At 44.6% G+C, this 18,567-nt stretch overlaps 1 protein-coding gene across 1 annotated transcript in view; it reads left to right on the forward strand.

Moving 5' to 3' along the window:
- Positions 1-325: 325 nt before the first annotated feature.
- DIS3L2 (DIS3 like 3'-5' exoribonuclease 2) overlaps positions 326-18,567 on the forward strand; it is a 293,641-nt gene continuing 275,399 nt past the window's right edge. The window contains exons 1-2 of the mRNA XM_020813964.3: positions 326-409; positions 8,687-9,339. Coding sequence (XP_020669623.3) covers positions 8,703-9,339 — 637 coding nt within the window. The 5' untranslated portion in view covers positions 326-409; positions 8,687-8,702. The remainder of the gene's footprint in view (positions 410-8,686; positions 9,340-18,567) is intronic.

The raw sequence follows: 18,567 nt of genomic DNA on the forward strand, positions 1-18,567 counted from the left end.
TTTTTTTAAGAGGGGGTGCTGCAAACGTCTTCGTTTTAATGCAACAAAAACGGGAGCAATGAACGGACCAAGAATCATCTTAGGCAGCCTTGACCGGAAGGGTGACGGGGGAGGATTCTGGTTGCTGTAGTAAAAATAAATAAATAAACAAACAGCAACGTTTCCACGTCCTCGGCACTCGCCCCACTGAAGGCAGGCAGGCAGGCAGGCAGGCGGCCGCAAGGGGGGAAGAACGGCTCCCCCAGGAGCGGCTCAAAAGGTTGGCTTGGAGGGGAGCTTCGCGTTCCGGGCTCTTTTGGGCCCTGCAGCGGTCCGTCGTCGAGTGGCCTCCGCCTAACCCGGAAGGAGAGGGAGGCAGGAAGTGGGGCGTTTGAAGTCGCGGTGGATGCGGAGTGTGGAGTTGGGGCAGGTGAGTAGCTCAGGGCCGCTCGCCCATGGTGGTGGTGGTGGTGGTGGGGCTTTCGTGGCTCCCGGGCGTGGGTTCGCGAGTGGGGGCGGGTGGGGACTCCCTGCCCCCTTCTCCCCCCCCCCAGGAGGGGAGGGACCCTCGTGGGCTCCCCAGCCTCTGGTCTCCAGCCGGACCCCCCCCTTCCGCCTCCTCCAGGGGCTCTGAGGCTACTCTGGACCCCCAGCCCCAAATAACCCTGGGGGGGCCCTTAATGGCCCCTCTCTTCTTGTTCGCTTTTTTCCCTATTCTTTTTAAAGGCAGTCTTAGAATTACAGGGTCATGGAGTGGGAAGGGGGGGCCTCCAAAGGTGCCGGGGGGTTTTTTCCACCTCTCCCCCCCCTCAAGGCAGGAATCCTAGTCCCAGCAGATTTGACAGATTGGGGGGGGGGGCTCAGTTTCCTCTCAAAAGGGGAAAACAAAATGAAAATAAAGAGTAAAAATAATTTTAAAAAAGGGCAAATCCTTTAAAGACTCACTTTTAGATTAGGGGAGGCGAGCTTTTAGGGACAAGCCCACATCCTCAGACCTGAGAGGTGACTTAATTTTCTCTTGCTTTCCTCATGGGAAACAGCCTCGGGCATGGTTTGCAAGGCTGTGGATGAAATAAGACGATGGGGAGAAAATTAAAAGTGACCTGAAGTACAAAGCAGTATTGAAAGGCTGTGTAGTTCAGCGACTGAGCAAAGGAGAGAGGACCGTTCCCCCCCCCCCAGGAAATGGCTGGACTCTGTTCTGCCTGTGGTGGATGGAAGCCCTTGCGGTTTTCGTGCCCAACCGTGTGCCTAAGTGGAGTTGAGGGCCCAGAGAGCCACTCTGCCCCCCCTCTTGTTCTTGATCTGAATAGCAGAGAGATTAGTGGTTTAGTTATCTCACTGTGGAACCAGAGGTTGGGAGTTCGAGTCCTCCTGTCGGAGAAGCCAGCCTGTGTAGCCTTGGGAAAGCTACACTTTCTCAGAGCTGCCCCATAAAAAGGGAATGGGAATTGTCTATCTAGTAAACCCCCGGAAAGGGTTTCCCATGACTCAGAATTGACTTGACGGCCCATCATGATGATAGATAGATAGATAGATAGATAGATAGATAGATAGATAGATAGATAGATAGATAGATAGATAGATAGATAGATAGATAGATAGATAGAAACCTGTGTTGTGGCATTGAGTAGTGGTTAGAACACTGGATTATGGCTCAGGAGATCTGGGTCAGCCATGGAACTGAGTTACTTTGGGGGGCAGCCACACACTTTCAGATCCAACTACTGTATGTTGATCCTGTTTCATAGGAATGTTGTGAGAGTGAGAGCCGCAAACACCACCTTGAGCTCATTGGGGGAAGGTGGGATATAAGTGTAACAAGCAGGTAAATAATAACAATTAAAAACTTCCCTGGGTTGAGTCCAGTGCCTAGGGATGCTGTTGCAAAGTGTAGACTGCAACAATTAGGTCTCTGTGGTTTGTGACAGTGGAGTGTGTCTATGTGTAACGTGTAGCATGTAACGTTGAGACAGGATGTTTTGTTTGAGCAAATGTTGGCAGTAGGAGATATACAGTACTTGAATCATGTTTGTGTGATAATTTTCAGGATTTCAAAAGGTCCAGAGAGGAACATGGGGAATCTAACACACAATATTGAGTGGAAGTCTAGATAGAACTCTTGCTGGTTCTTTGCCTTTTCCCACTCTTGTCTCTTCTCATGTGTAGGCATCTGTTGTTGCTTGCTGTATATTTTCTTACATTCTAGCAAGGAATGGTCCCCATCCTGTTCCTGAATTGACAATGCCATACTGTAATAAAACTGAAGATGCATCTAGCTGAAACAAATATGTTTTTAATAGTAATAACAACAAAAACAACAATAATGCATAACAATATAATATAATATTGCATAATGATATTGCATAATAATAATTATGCAAGAAATATAACTTGCCAGCTCCAGAATATCAAGTAGAGAAGGTGTCAGAAAATGAGGAAATCAAGGTCTTGTGGGGTTTCTGGATCCAAACTGATAGACACCTTGAACATAACACACCAGACATACTAGTAAGAAAATGAAGAAATGTCTGGATCACTGACATTGCAATTCCAGGGGATGCCAGAGTTGAAAATAAAGAATTGGAAAAACTAACCAAGTATAAAGACATGGCCGTTGAAACATCTCGCCTCTGGAAGAAACACACTTCAGTGGTCCCCGCGGTCATTGGGGCTTTGGGAACAATATCAAGAAATTTCACACAGTTCTATAAGCAGTTGCAGATCTCAGCAATCACACCATCAGAGCTACAAAAAACGGCAGTATTAGGAACAGCACACATACCGTGCCGAGATTTAACAGAGACTGAAGGATACCTAATCAATTTAATCAGTAACCTTATAGCTGCAGAGCTGGAAGGGATGCTATGGATCAACGGGTCCAGCCTTTATCAAGGAGGTTATATTAGAGAATCAAACTCCCAATCTCTTTGGGAGAGACCTAAAACACTGAGCTACCCTTACCTCCATTTCTCTCCTATTTGTTGCATCTCTTTGTACAATTTAATATTTCATGTTATTTCAGAGAGAAATGTATATCTTCCTGTATTTATTTGTTGAAAAAAAATGCTTTCAGGGTGCTTTTATTTTTAATTGTAAGCTCCTCCAGTAAAGGGACTTTTACAGAGGAAGAAAGAGCTGCCCTGGATATATGTGTTTCTGTCCCATAGCTGGAAAGAAACACATATACCTAGTTCAGATACCTAAACCGCTGGATAGCTCAGTGATTTAGGTATCTGACGGCAGAACCAGAGGTTGGGAGTTCAGTCCCCCCCCCAATGCCTCCTGCAAGTAGTGAACTTAGAAAATCTTGAAAAGGCTGTCACGGTAAGTGAGAAGAACTGACTTGATAGCAGGTAGATATTATTATTCCCACACGGCCCTCAGTGTGCTCCTTAAGTGAGTCAAAGGATGTGTGCCAAACAATATCATTCTGATCAGAGCAGCCTTGTGCCTCTTTTTTTAGCTGATAGATGGTAGTACCATTGTGGTTCAGACTAAAATCCCTCGAGAGTCTAGGGCAGTGGTTCTTAACCTTTGTTACTCGGATGTTTTTGAACTGCAACTCCCAGAAACCCCAGCCAGCACAGTTGGTGGTGAAGGCTTCTGGGAGTTGCAGTCCAAAACTCCTGAGTAACCCAAGGTTAAGAACCAGTGGTTTTGTTTCCAAGCAGAGATGCTAAGACTAAGCGGGATTATGAGGGTTGGACCAGTGATATTACTTTCGTTGCAGTGAAAAACAATCTTTTGGTATCTTAAACAAGAATGAGTTTTATTTGGTATGAACTTTCAGGGACTGCAGCTTCTGATGAAATGGGTTTTCAATTCATAAAAGATCATGCCAGATCAACCTTGTTATTAGCCAGGTCATGAAGATGGAGGTCTTCCCTGCTGTTTGCTCCACACATCTGGTATTTAAAAGTGTACTGTGTTCCACTACTGGGGAGCAGTGAAGCTCATTAAGCTTAAAATAGTTTTACGGAGATAGTTACCATCTTCTGCCTGAAATTTCAGTTGTGGTGGCTTGCTGTGTTTGTGAGAACTTTTTGCCAGCCACACACTGCTTTCAAGAGTATTTACTTCACTCTGGGTGGCTAGGGACCGCCCTTATGTGGAGTGTGGCGTTGGATGTGTTGAGGTATGTCTTTTATATAATTTTCTTTTGGGAGACATTTTTGTTAATTATCTGGGAGTGACAACAAGCTGTATTTACTACTCTTTTGCTTTTGCAGTGGAACGCTTTGAGGGCCGTATTTAAGGCTCTAAGGAATTCACCTCTGTCCTGCTGCAAATAATACTGCATAAACTTTCCAAAGGGAGGTTTGTGTGTAAATCAATCCCTCTTTCTTAAGACAGCGGTTACCCCTGTAAGGTGCTGTCTCTTCCACTCTACTTGGCTTTCGGTTTTGAATTATGTGGCTTGTATCGCATGTGCTGATAAGCTGATGGATTTGTGTTTGGGTGGTGGAGATAAATTGAGCAGACTGATCTTTAAACTCATTTGCCTGTGTTACTGTTTACTGGAGCAGTATGCCAGTAAAGAAGTCACCATTGGGTGGTCTTTACAGGTGTGAAGCTTTAGAAAACATATCCTCTATCATGCTTTTGGTGCTCTTCCTGAATCCCACACATCTCCCAAGTGCATAAAGCGGCATGTCAGGAATGAGTCTTGCCTTAACATGAAAAAGGAGGTTGCAAAAGGGAGCTGATCCCTCATCAACCTTTCTCCTCTACCTGTCGATGCTGGGCTGAGAATAAAAGGAATGACTTGGCAACAGGTTGCTGGGATGGGAGGCTTAGTGTGGCCAGATTGAGCTCTTGTCACCTGTCTGGTGTTTTTCATTTTAAAAATTGGGACCCCCTCGCATACATTGGGGTGAAAACTTGTGACCTTCCTGATAGTTTTTTACCTGGCTGCTCCATCAGACAAATCCTCCACAGCCAGTGGAGATGGATTGTGGAAAGTGTCCAACTCCCTTATATGTGATCAGAGCACACACACCTTTAAAGAAATGTGGATGCCATTGTTACATCTAGCTGAATACTCATCTTGCTGTTTTAATGCATTTCCATTAGTTTTAGTTTTATTTCATACAGGTGACAAATAGTGATCTGGTGGAACTCTGCTGCAGTGGTTTGGAAGCTTCTGTGTTTTGGATGTGTCTGGTTTTTTAAAAATTGCTAACAAATAACATAAGAACCTCAGAAGAGCCCTGTGCTGGATCAGGCCAAGGGCCCCTCTAGTCCAGCTTCCTGGATCTCCCACCAGATGCCTCTGGGAGCCCCCGAGACCACGAGATACCTATCTCCTGATCCCCCTCCCCTGCCTCTAGCATCTGGAGGTCCCTTCCTTCGAAGCTTGAGATTATATACATCCCCATCGTGGCTTGTCACCTGCAAGGGACTTTTCCTCCAGGAATCTGTCCAGCCCCCTTTTAAAGGCATCTAGGCCAGATGCCATCCCCGCATCCTGTGGCAAGGGTTTCCACAGACTAACAACACGCTAGGTCAAGAAATATTTTCTTTGGTCTCACTCTCCCAACGCTCTATTGCAGTGGATATCCCCTGGTGCTGGTCCTGTGTGTGAGGGAAAAGAGCTTCCCTCTCTCCACTTTATAGCCACCCCCTGCCATGTTTCTGAGCTGGCCAAATAGCTCAGAGGTTTAGGTATCCAGCTGCAGGTTGGGAGGTCGACTCCCCATTCTGCTTCCTGCCAGTAGAGCCAGCCTGTGTGGCCCTTGGCAAGCTGCATAGGCCCAGGATATGCCGAGAAGAAGGGGATGGTAAATCACTTCTGTGTATTCTCTACCTAGAGATCCTTGAAAAAGGGTTGCATAAGTCAGAACTGACCTGATAGCACCATGATTAGGATCAAAGCTGACTGGATAGCTCAGCGGTTTAGGTGTGGTTGGGAGTTCGGTTCCCTACTTTTGTCTCCTGCAAGTAGAGCCATCCTGGGTGGCCTTGGGCAAGCTGCACCGTCCCAGGACAGCTCCCAAAAGAAGAGATTGGTAAACTACTTCTGAGTATTTGTTACCTACAAAACTTTGAAGAAGGGTTACCATGAATCAGAATTGATTTGATGGCACAGGATTGTCTCTTAACCCTATATTTTTATTGCTTTTGCTCACATGAAGATTCTCAGTGGGAGGCAGGATAGGAATTTTTAAGTAAACAAAGGACTCTTGTCCTAGTATTCGAGAGAGAAGGCTTTCATGGCCAGGATCTAATGGTTGTTGTAGTTTTTTCGGGCTCTTTGGCCGTGTTGTGAAAGGTTGCTCTTCCTAACGTTTCGCCAGTCTCTGTGGCTAGCATCTTCAGAGGACTGGAGTCAGAACTTTGTCCATGCTCTGTTCTACTCCTGTCCTCTGAAGAGGCCGGCCACAGAGACTGGTGAAATGTTAGGAAGAACAACCTTCAGAACACGGCCGAACAGCCCAAAAAACTCACAACAACCATACTCTTGTCCTTGCTTATCGCTACTTATTCCCCAACTTCCCCGGAATCTAAATTGGGATTGTAAAATCCCTGGAGCAGATTACCATTTTCTGCTTACATTACTCTGTTAAGGGCTACGTCGACGGGTGATGCTGCTGTGTGATTAAATAATTGTAGTAACTCTTCATAGCATATAAGAGAAGCCATGCATTCTGCAGCTGCCGGAGTTTACCCCTTACCAGGGCGTCTCCACCCTTCCTGTTGAAACCTTTGCAAGTGATTCAGGGGGGAAAAAAGATTTGGTTATTTTTGGAGAGCTTGAAGATGACGATGGTCAAGTCCTTGTTTTCGTTCGATGCTGGCTGCTTTAGTTTGGCCCTGTTTTCTGAGCTGACTGAGTCGAAATGATTTGTGCAGGATTGGGGGGGGTAAGGGAAGATAGCCCAATTCTTTCTTCTCTCTGGAACGTGACCCTATCTGCTCCTCGGGTCATGGCTTGGTCATTCCTGGATTGCTCCTGCTCCATTTAATATTGTCTGTCTTCTCATGTAATAAAACTGCAGGACAAATGGAAGTACTACCAGGTTTCCCACCACTGTGGAGAACAATTACCCCCCCCCCTTTTTTTTTATGGAAGAAAGCACAGTTAGCAAATTCTAAGTCTTAGCATTCTGGTTGAGGATTTCTGCAAGACGTCTGCCTGGGAGACAGCAAAATTGGTTCAAAACTCTGGGACATGACAAGGCAGGTTATAGGCTTTCCTGAGCCGTGAAACTCACTGGGTGACCACTCTGCCTGTCACTCTGACCTACCTCAAAGGACAGTTCTTGCAAGTATAAAGTAGGAAAGAGGAAAGCTGGATGTGCTGTCCGGATCTCATTAAAAAGGAAAATGGAATAAAGTATAACGGATCATGACTGAGAGGGAGCATTGTGATGTGCAATATTATCAGTTATTGTGGTCGTTGTGAAGGAAAGGGAAAATCAGTTTGGCTGAGGGGTGCAGAAGTTGTCACTTGGAGTCTTTGGCAGGAGGTGGGTGCCTTAAGACAGAGCCTCGCGGCACAGTGGTTAAACCGCTGTCCTGCAGCAAAACTTGTGCTCACGACCCGGGGTTCAATCCTAGGTAGCCGGCTCAAGGTTCACTCAGCCTTCTATCCTTCTGAGGTCGGTAAAATGAGTACCCTGCTTGCTGGAGGGGGGGCAATGTGTAGCCTGCATCATTGACTTGTAAACCGCCCAGAGAGTGCTTGAAGCGCTATGGGGCGGTATATAAGCAGCACGCTTTGCTTTTGCTTCGCTTTAAGGATGCTGACCCACTGTGTGAGCCCCACCGCCCCCTCTCTGGTCTCTCTTAAGGGACATTCCCTTCTCATCCCTCTCCAGGTGCATTTCTTCCTCACCTGGGCCAGGTGTTCCTGTCCTGTACCTCTCTCAGTTGCAGCTGGTGCTGAGGGTCTTGCTTGGGTGTCAGAGGGTGGAGGCTGATGGCCTGTTATTCTGGTGGAGCAGAGGATGGAGACAGCAGTGAAGCAATTTCCATACAGGAGCTAGCATTAGGACTGGCTATGTGTAGTTAGTCAAAGTTTTGTAAAATTACGATTTTGGGACTACATCTCCCAGAATCCCCAGTCAGTCAGCACGGACGGTATATTATTATATCTCTATATTATTATTTCTCATATTATTATGAGAACTAGGGAGCAGAAGTGGCTGTGTGGTCTCACTCAGAGCTTGGTAGGTTTCCTTTTGAGGGCTATAAGTCCTGGTGTACCTAGCCAGCATGCCTGTGGAGGATTCTGGGAGCTGTGCTTCAGAAAAATAACTTTGCCAGCTTCTGCTCTTGAGAAGGGAGAACCTGATGGGAATAGGAGAGGAAAGCTTTTATTAAAATAGGCAGCCCCATCATTGGCTTCAAGTGTCCCACCTCTTTGGTCTTGTTAGCTTTTTGACATGTATGTTGTGCGCAGTCAAGTTGCATCTGATTTACCACAACCCTGCTGGCATTTTCAAGGTAAGTGAGGTATTTAAAGACTGTTTTTTTTTCTGTTTCCATTATCCCCCAGTGAGTTTCCATGATTGAACAAAGCTTTTGACCCAAATCTCTTGCCTCCTAGTCCAGAATTCTATCAACAACACCACCAGTTGGGTCCATGTATTTACACACAGGGTTTTATCATGTAGATGAAGTAAAAGTGTTAAGAGTACAAAAATTAAAACTGTTCTTCTGCTTCCACGAACAATATATATTTGCGCTCCTCTGATGGCAGGTGGTATCTCTGGGATATGGAACCCCAAGGATGTTCCCGGAATGCTCCCATCCAGGCTTTCAAAGAGGCACCGAGCAAGCCGTCCCTCCCTCAGAAGAACGCCTACGCTCGGCTCGTCCAGAAGCACCACAGTGGGAGGTTCCGGTCCTACTTAAACCACATTGCTCAGAAGCTTCAGCTGGCAGAGAATACCCTCAACCACTTGGGTTCCGAAGCAGAGCCTTCTTTGAAGAGAGGCCTGGTGAGAGAGAACTTGTTAAAAAATGGAATGAAAGCGCCTGGTGGTTCGCCAGGCCAGGCTCTGCCACCTGGCCAGCTGGAGGAAGGGATGTTTGAGCCGCTGAGTGACGGTCAAGAAGAAGGCTTGCCCAGGAAGCAGCGCCATCAGAAAGATCTCAGCATGGGCAAAGGGGGCAGTGACAATGAAGTTGCGGAAGAAGAGGACCACATCGTCTCGAGAGCAAAGCAGGAATCGGGCCCTCAAGGGACACCATCCCGACAGGCTGGCCTCTTTCCGCCAAGAAACTCTGGCTCCACTGAGAGGGACAGAGAGGAGTCATGGTGGAGCAAAGGCGGGAGCAGTGACCCTCCGGTTGCCTTGGACAGAATGGATCACAGCGGCTCTGCAAGACCCTTGGCCAGCCAAACACAGGGTGAGCTGCTCAGTGTACTAAGCGTGGTTGCAGTGGTATGGCGACATACGGCTTATGAATAAGCTTCCTTCCTTCCTTCCTTCCTTCCTTCCTTCCTTCCTTCCTTCCTTCCTTCCTTCCTTCCTTCCTTCCTTCCTTCCTTCCTTCCTACCTACCTACCTACCTACCTACCTACCTACCTACCTACCTACCTACCTACCTACCTACCTACCTACCTACCTACCTACCTACCTACCTACCTACCTACCTACCTACCTACCTACCTACCTACCTACCTAAACCCCAGCCATTGCTGACTGGAGGATTCCAGAAGCTATAGTCCAAAAGAGAAGCTTTCCCGCATTCTGTCCTAACATTCAAAACAACATTTCCAACAGGGCGCCTCCACATATGCCTGAGTTAATCCAGATTAGCTGTGAAGATCTGGTGTTTAAGTGATTGAAACTTTTGCCACCTTATGAAGTTGTACTGTTCTTTAAACTGGTGCCTGCCAGCAGGATCCTAGTTCTCCTTAGTAGTTCTTCCCTGCTTGAGTTTGTGTGTGTGTGTGGGGAAAAACTCTTGCTAGCGTGTGAAATAAATGCAATTGTATGGTAGTTGGAGCATTCTTTGGCACTGCCCTTCTGTGGGATTGGGATGTAGACTGATCTTTTCCAGTCCTCTGGCCACTGCTGGGTTTTCCAAACTTGCTGGCGTATTGAGTGTAGCACCTTAACAGCGTCATCTTTTAAGATTTTAAATAGTTCCACTGGAATGCCATCACTTCCACTGACTTTGTTGTTAGCCATGCTTTCTAAGGCCCACTTGACTTCACTCTCCAGGATATCTGGTTCAAGGTCAGCAACCACTCTATCTGGGTTGTCCGGGACATCCAAATCTTTCTGGTATAATTCCTCTGTGTATTCTTGCACCTCTTCTTGATGTCTTCTGCTTCTGTTAGGTCCCTCCCATTTTTGTCCTTTATCATGTCCATCTTTGCACAAAATGTTCCTTTAATATTTCCAATTTTCTTGAACAGATCTCTGGTTTTCCCCTTTCTATTATTTTCCTCTGCAGTGGTGCCTCGCTTGACGAGGATAATCCGTTCCAGCTAAATTGCTGTAGAGCGAAATCCTTGTCAAGCGAAATAAAAAAGCCCATTGAAAACTGGTTCATTGCGTTCCAATGGGCGAAATACCTCAGCGTCCAGCGAAGATCCTCCATAGGGCGGCCATTTTCCGATGCCTTTTCAACAAAAAATCCATCCTGAACACAGTGGGGAGCCATTTTGAACAGCCGGTGGCGTTTTTGAAAACCCGGCGATCAGCTGCTTTGATCGTCGTAATGTGAAGAATCGGTTCCCAAAGTAGGGAACCAATTGTTGTAAAGTGGATTTTGCCCATTAAAACATTGTTTCGCGATTGCAGTAGTGATTGCGAAAACATCATTGTGGAGCGGATTTGTCGTCAAGCAGGGTAATCGTTAAGCGGGGCACCACTGTATTTCTTTGTACTGTTTGTTTAATAAGGCCCTCTTGTCATTCCTTGCTATTCTTTGGAAGTCTGCATTCAGTTTTTTGCAACTTTCCCTATTTCCCTTGCATTTTGTTTCCCTTCTCTTTTCTGCTACTGTATTTGTAACACCTCGTTAGACAGCCAGTTTGCTTTCTTGCATTTCCTTTTCTTTGGGATGGTTTTTGTTGCTGCCTCCTGTACAATGTTACGAGCGTCCATCCATAGTTCTTCAGGCACTCCATCCACCAAATTGAGTTCCTTAAATCTGTTTTTCACTTCCACTGTGTATTCATAAGGGATTTGGTTTAGATTATGACTAGCCCAGTGGTTTTTCCTACTTTCTTCATTTTAAGCTTGAGTTTCGCTATGAGAAGCTGATGATCAGAGCCACAATCAGCTCCAGGTCTTGTTTTTGCTGACTGTATAGAGCTTCTCCATCTTTGGCTGCAGAGAATATAGTCAATCTGATTACAGTATTGCCCATGTGGTGATTTCCATATGTAGAGTGTTGTTGGAAAAGAGTGTTTGTGATGACCAGCTTGTTCTCTTGACAAAACTTGATCATTTTTGAGATATTATCCCAGTACAGCTTTTCCCACTCTTTTGTTGACTATGAGGGTTACTCCATTTCTTCTACGGAATTCTTGCTCACAATAGTAGATATGATAATTGTCTGCATTGAATTCGCCTTTCCCGTCCATTTTAGTTCACTGACGCCCAGGATGTCAGTGTTTATTCTTGCCATCTCCTGTTTGACTACCTCCAGCTTCCTAAGGTTCATAGATTTTATGTTCCAGGTTCCTATGCAGTATTTTTCTTTGCAGCATCGGATTTTCCTTTCACTTCCAGGCACGTCCACAGCTGAGCATCCTTTCGGCTTTGGCCCAACCACTTCATTAGCTCTGGAGCTACTTGTCCTTGTCCTCCACTCTTCCTCAGTAGCATGTTGGATGCCTTCCGATCTGAGGGGCTCACCTTCCAGTGTCATCTCTTTTAGCCTTTTTATTTCTGATCTTGGGGTTTTCTTGGCAAAGATACTGGAGCGGCTTGCCAGTTCCTGCCCCAGGTGGAACTCTCCACTGGGACCTGTCCGTCTTGGGTGTCCCTGCACAGCATAGCCCATAGCTTCTCTGAATTATCCAAGCCCCCTTCGCCACGACAAGACAGCAATCTGTGAAGGGGATAGCACAGATAGCTGGCTTTAAACAGCATAAAGATATCAAGCATTCTTATTGTTCCCTAGCAAGTATTATGGGCATTCTCTCTCTGTGTTTTTAAATACCTGAGGTGGAGCAGACCTTCTTTCCTTTCTGACTTTTCTGCTCCTCTCGACTGTAGTCTCCCAGTATGTTACAGGTGAAAACAAGAATATTCCTGTGTCCTTGTTTTCTTGTACTGTAGCTAGAAATCATTGCCGGCCTTCTTACTCAGCAATTAGCTGTGTTTGCTGATCCTGCACTAGTTTCTGGTGCAGGCAAGTCAGCAAATTGATGGTAACCCTTTCCTTGTAATTTATTTTTAATTTACTTTCAAGTTTTATGCCCAACGTTTTGCCCCTTAAGGGCTTTTTACATTTTTCTAGGCACACGTGGAAATATTTAATGGGCTTTTCTAAGAAGATCATTGTTGTCCTTATTAGAACTCAGATTTGTTCAGCAACAGTTACGACCCGGCAGGGTGGGTTTGATTTAAATCCAGTCGATTTAATTCAAAAACAAAATCAGATTTTTTTTTGATAATTTAAATCAAAAATTATTTTAAGATTTAAAATCGTGATTTAAAACCATGATTTAAATCGATTTTTAAAAACATTATTGATTTTTTTAAAAAAAATTCACCTTGCTCCCTGGATAGTGCCGGTAATGCTGAGCTATGAGAGGAAAAAGTAATATATATTCTGCTCCAAGAATGCATGGACTAGCAATGTTTTGAAAGCACTGCGTTTTCATCAGGGGGTAGTAGAAAATGGTCAGGAAGTAGGGATCATGTCCTGTAAAAACAGTGGCTGATGTGTCAAAACCTCCCTTGGGTAGGGTAAGTGACTACTTAGAGAGGCCACATGGGATGTGCCTTCCAGTCTAACCCACAGGTGGCTGGCTAGTCAGGTCAAGCTTGCCCGAGCTTTGTGGAGTTTCAGTTCTGCTGGCTCCACCTTGGCCCTGATGTTTTTGCTTATCGGGTGGTGAAAATGAAATGTAGGTGCAGCATAGATTGGGTGATGAGGTGGTTAAGCTACTCCTTTGGAGTGTGGGAGACTCGGGTAACCATTGCGCGCTGGGAAATAAACAACCTGGTGAATTTGGCAAGGCACCTAAAGTGATGTGGAGGATTGCTCTCCGTGGCTTCCATCTAGGAAGGATCCAAAAGCTTTGAATGGAAAGAAAAAAGAGAAAGAAAAATTCTGATCCTAGACAGAGGCTGAGCAAGAGGGTCTTAAAGTCTGATAGATTTGATTCCAGCCCCACCTACCATGTTTCCCCAAAAATAAGACAGGGTCTTATATTAATTTTTGCTCCAAAAAAAGCACATTACGGCTTATTGTCAGGGGATGTTTTATATATTTTTTCATGTACAACCATCTACATTGATTCAAAGACAGTCATGTCATCATCTTCTGGTTGCTGCACAAGGGGGGAGGGCGGGGTTTCACTGAACTGCAGCTTATTTTTGGGATAGGGCTTATATGACGAGCATCCTGAAAAACCATACTAGGGCTTATTTTCAAGTTAAGTCGTATTTTCAGGGAAACAGGTTAGAAGAGGAACACCTTCACCTTTCGGAACGGTGAACCCGTGGGATAGTTAATCACTGCAGTGAGGGTACCTGAGAAGGGCAAAATAAATAAAAACTAATCAGTAAAAAAAAATACATGAACAGGTGCCACCTGAAAACCAGTTAAAGGTGATAGTTCTTAAGACATTAGAAGACTTTTCCATTTTCCTTTTGCTTCTCCTTGCTTCTCCTCTGCAGTGCTTCCAAAGGCTAGATTTTTAGACGATGTCTGGAATCTCTTTGCCCAGTTATGGCCCGTGGTCATGCCGGTAGAGAGATTCTGAGAGCTGTCATCCAGAAAAGTAAGGATTCTACTGGGTGGGTCTATTATGGCACAGATGCCATCAGGTCAGAGCATGGAAAGCAGAACTCATTGGAAGCAGAGTTTCTTCAGTGTAGCTTGGCTGTTGGAAATGACCAGGTTCTCCTGAGCACCTGATGTCCTGTACGTCTCAGGATGGTAGGCAGAGCAGGGCCTCCACGGAGAATTGTTGTGGATGGGGGAAAAGCAATCCAGGTTTGCACAGTACCTTGAAGGCTAACTAGTTTGTGATGGTGCAGGTGAGGTTTCCTGCTGTGAATATGGGATTACAGCCAGACTGTGACCTCCCTGTGTGGGTCAACTCATTGATATCATCAGTGCAAGGACATCTTGTGTCATCCCTTAATGGCTGTTTGTGGGTGGCCATTCTTAATAAGGTAATTAACACGGTCTCTATTTTGGTTCCCTCCAGTTTCACTGTTTATCACCTACTCCCTGCCCCTCTCCCCATATGGGTCGTTATTGGAAATAACACTTTACACATCCAAAAACAGACAGTAAGCCACAAAACGTCAACACAGTGCCTTCTAGATGTGTCAGATTACGACTTCGGCATCTCCTTGACCTGCTAGAATGACTTGGCTGAGGGTGGTAGAATTTGTATTCCAACCCACTAGGAGGGAGATCACAGTCGGGAGGTATGGCTTATTTTAGAATGGCCGAGGTGGAAGGGACCCTGTGAGATCGTCCAGTCTGGCCCCTGCCAAGGAGACCCAGGGGGGAATCGAACTCCCAACCTCTGGCTCCACAGCCAGAGACCTCAACCCCGGAGTTATCTAGCAGCTCATATGACACGTGGTATTTATTGGTCTTTGTGCTGTTGCAAGATTGCTTGTTGTTTCGGCTACAACATGGGCAAATGTCTGTTGCTGTTGTGTGCTGTCATGTCACCTCTGACTTATGGTGATCCGGTCAATAAGTGATCTCAAAATATTCCTGTCCTCAACAGCCCTGCTCAGCTCTTGCAGAATGAAGCTTGTGGTTTCCTTTAGGGAGTCCGTCCATCTCATCTTTGGTCTTCCTCGTTTCCTTCAGTCTTCAACTTTTCCCAGCATTGTTGTCTTTTCCAGAGAATCTTGCCTTCTCATGATGTGCCCAAAGGAGGACAGCCTCAGTTTTGTGATTTTTACCTCCAGAAAAAAAATCAGGCTTTATTTCATTTAGGACCCACTTCATTTAGGACCCACTTGTTCATCTTTCTGGCAGTCCAGGGGATCCACAAAGCTCTCCTCTAGCACCACATTGCAAATGAATCATGTTCCCCCCGTCAGCTTTCTTCACTGTCCATCTTTCACACCCATACATAGAAATTTGTAATATAAGACTGTGAATGATCTTGGTCTGCAGTGACACGTCCTTACAATTGATGACCTTTTCTAGTTCCTTCCTGGCTACTCTGCTGAGTTTTCGTGTTCTCATTTCTTGGCTCTGGTCTCCCTTTGGTTTCATAATTGAACCAAGGTATACAAAATCTCTAAGCTGTTTCTTAATTTTCATTATTAACGTATAGTTCCTCTGTAGTCGTGATTTTTCTGTTCTCACCGTTTTCTTCTGAAATTCTTTGGTGTGTTCCACTAGCCAGCAAATATTTGCAATGCGACTTCAGAATCCAGCTTGAACATCAGGCTTTTCCTGCACTATACTGTATAAGGGAAAAGCCCTTGTTGCAATCCCTTGAGCATCACTTGGTTTGCATGGGAAATTAGAACAATAGGCCTATAGGTACTGCATTCCTTGGCATCTCCTCTTAGTTTTTGAGACTGGAATGTATATTGAACATCTCTAGTCTGTAGGCCATTGTTGTTGGCCTATTCTTGTTATCTGGCAGATTCAGTCTCTCTGATTTGGAATAGTTCTGTTGATATTCTGTCTATCCCTGCTGATTTATTTCTTCAGAATACTTTCAGAGCAGCTTTCACTTCACTTTCTAGAATTGCCTCATAGGGTTCTTCTTCAAAGCAATCTGTCATCCCTTTATCTCTTGTGTATAGATATTTATTATAGTGTTTATACCTTCTCTTTCTTTTCTCTGAATAAGTGGTATGCTTCCCTGGTGGTCTTTCAGCATTCCTAATCTAGGATTAAATTTCCCTTTCATTTCTTGAATCTTCTGGAAAAGATCTCTTGTTTTTCCTCTTTTGTTCTCCTCTGCTTCTTTACACTGACCATTATAATACAGTGGTGCCTCGCTTAACGAGCGCACCGTATAACGATGAAATCGCATAGCGATCTCTTTTTTGAGATCGCTAATGCGATCACTTACCGATGGTCTCTATGGCCAAAACTCGCATTGCGAAGATCGGTAAGCGTTTCGCTTACCGATTTTCGCATTGCGACACCGGGAAAACAGCTGTTAGGTGGCTCCAAAATGGCCACCGGACGACCCAAAATGGCCACCGCAACCATTTTCGCGCCCTGCCCTCGCTTAGCAAGGGCGCGAAAATGGCAGCGCTATGAGGAAACTTCGCTTAACTGTGAGTATAGAAGCCATTGGAACACATTAAACTAAGTTTAATGCGTTCCAATGGCATTTTGCGTCCCGTTTAGCAATGTTTCCTCATAGCGAGGGTTAATCCGGAACGGATTAACCTCGCTATGCAGGGCACCACTGTAGTTCTCTTTGTTTCTATGTCACAGTCACCGAAAAGCTTCATTAAGGGTTCTGACTCTACTTCTGTCACCATTTAGTTTTGCTTCTCAGCTGTCCTTAACAATTTTAACTTTTTCTTCCATCATCCATCCAAGGTTTTTCTTTTCTTTTTTATTTCAAGTGTTTTTGCATACTTCCCTAATAATACTGTATATCTGGTATCAGTCTACAGTTCTTCTGGTTCACAGTCAGCTGAGTTTAATAATGCAAGCCTGTTCTATATGTGGACTTTAAATTCATCAATTTTTTTTGTTAAAATGGTATTTTGGCACTAGGATTATTGTAGTGTTTGTCCTCAGCTTTAATATCATTTGATATTAACAGTTCATGATCAGTACCCCAATCTGCTCCTGGCCTTGTTTTTGGCTGAAAGAATATAGTTTCTCCATCTCTTGCTTCCAATTAAATAGTCTTATTTGATTTCTGTATTGGTTATCTGGTGATGTCCATAGGTAGAGTTCTCTTTTTTTGGTTCCTTGAGGCATGTGTTTGCAATAAACTAATTGTTGGCTTCACAGATCTCTGAATTGTTCTCTTGTTTTGTTTCTGACCCTAGGCCAAAATTTCCAACATTTGGTTCTGCTTTGTTACGCACTTTTGCATTCCAGCCACCTATGATTATAAGCAGGTTTTGTTTTGGTGTGTGATCAATTTCCTCTTGGATGCTTACATAAAAGCTTCTGATTTCATCTTTTTCAGTATCTGTACCCTGTTTCCCCGAAAATAAGGCAGGGTCTTATATTAATTTTTGCTCCAAAAATGCATTAGGGCTTATTTTCAGGGGATTTTTTCCCCATGTACAACAATCTATGTTTATTCAAATACAGTCACGTCATCTTATTGTGGTTGCTGCACAAGGATGGAGGGCAGGGCTTTCACTTAACTGGGGCTTATTTTTGGGGTGGGGCTTATATTACGAGCGTCTGTAAAAATCACATTAGGGCTTATTTTCAGGTTAGGTCGTATTTTAGGGGAAACAGGGTAGTTCCAGCATAGACCTGAATGATGGTTATTGTATTTTTCCATGTATAAGAGAATACTTTTGTTTCAAAGCTTTAGACTAAAAATTGAGGGTCATCATGGAAGTAAGCCGAGGAGAGAACTGTGCAATTGCGAAACTGCCCATACATTGCCTCTGTAAACAGGCTTCCTCAAATCAAGAGGGTCAGCTTTGTACAGTTAGGAAACTAAGCTTCCTCCAAGCACGAGCTGGTGCTGTAAACTGATGCTGATGATTGTAACTGACATCAGCTGATGCTGAACAAACCAGTTGGAACACACTTTGTTGGAGGTGGAGCATGTAGGCAGTGCTCAGATGCAACAGGGACTGGTAATGTCGGAGCGTTCTGAGCCCAGAGGCTGAATAAAGTGAAATGCTCAAAGCTAAGTGTGATGCATATATGACAGTACTGGTATGTACCGTATTTTTCCTTGTAGAAGACTATACTTTTGTCTAAAATCTTTAGACTAGAAACTGAGGGTCGTCTTATGCATGGAAGTAAGCGGAGGAGAGAACGAAAACAAGTGGAGGGGAAAGCAGAGATCAAAGTGATCTTGCAGCACTTTGATCCCTTTTCCCCTGCATTTGCTAAGCCCCACTTGGATTTCTTAATTTTGGATTAGAAAAGTGGGGGTGTCTTATACATGGGGACATCTTATACATGGAAAATGTGGTAAATGTTACCTAATTACTGTACTAAATAAAATTGTATTCTGTTTTATGTTTAAAATAGTGTTTTCTTAATCTTAGGTTAGAAAAATGGGGGGCATGTTATACATGGGGTCGTCTTACATACAGAAAACACGATACAGTATGTTGATAGGTTTCCCGAAAAGTCTGATGAATATTCAGGCCTCACATTATAGTCCCTAACTGCCTGTGCTACATCTTGCTTCAGTAAGCCACTCCATTTCTTCTGAAGTCATTTTTAGAGTAGAACATTTTGTAATTATCTGATTGAAAATGTCCTGTTCCAGTCCACTTTAGTTCG

This window comes from Pogona vitticeps, chromosome 3, assembly GCF_051106095.1.
Source record: "Pogona vitticeps strain Pit_001003342236 chromosome 3, PviZW2.1, whole genome shotgun sequence".
NCBI classification, from domain to species: domain Eukaryota; kingdom Metazoa; phylum Chordata; class Lepidosauria; order Squamata; family Agamidae; genus Pogona; species Pogona vitticeps.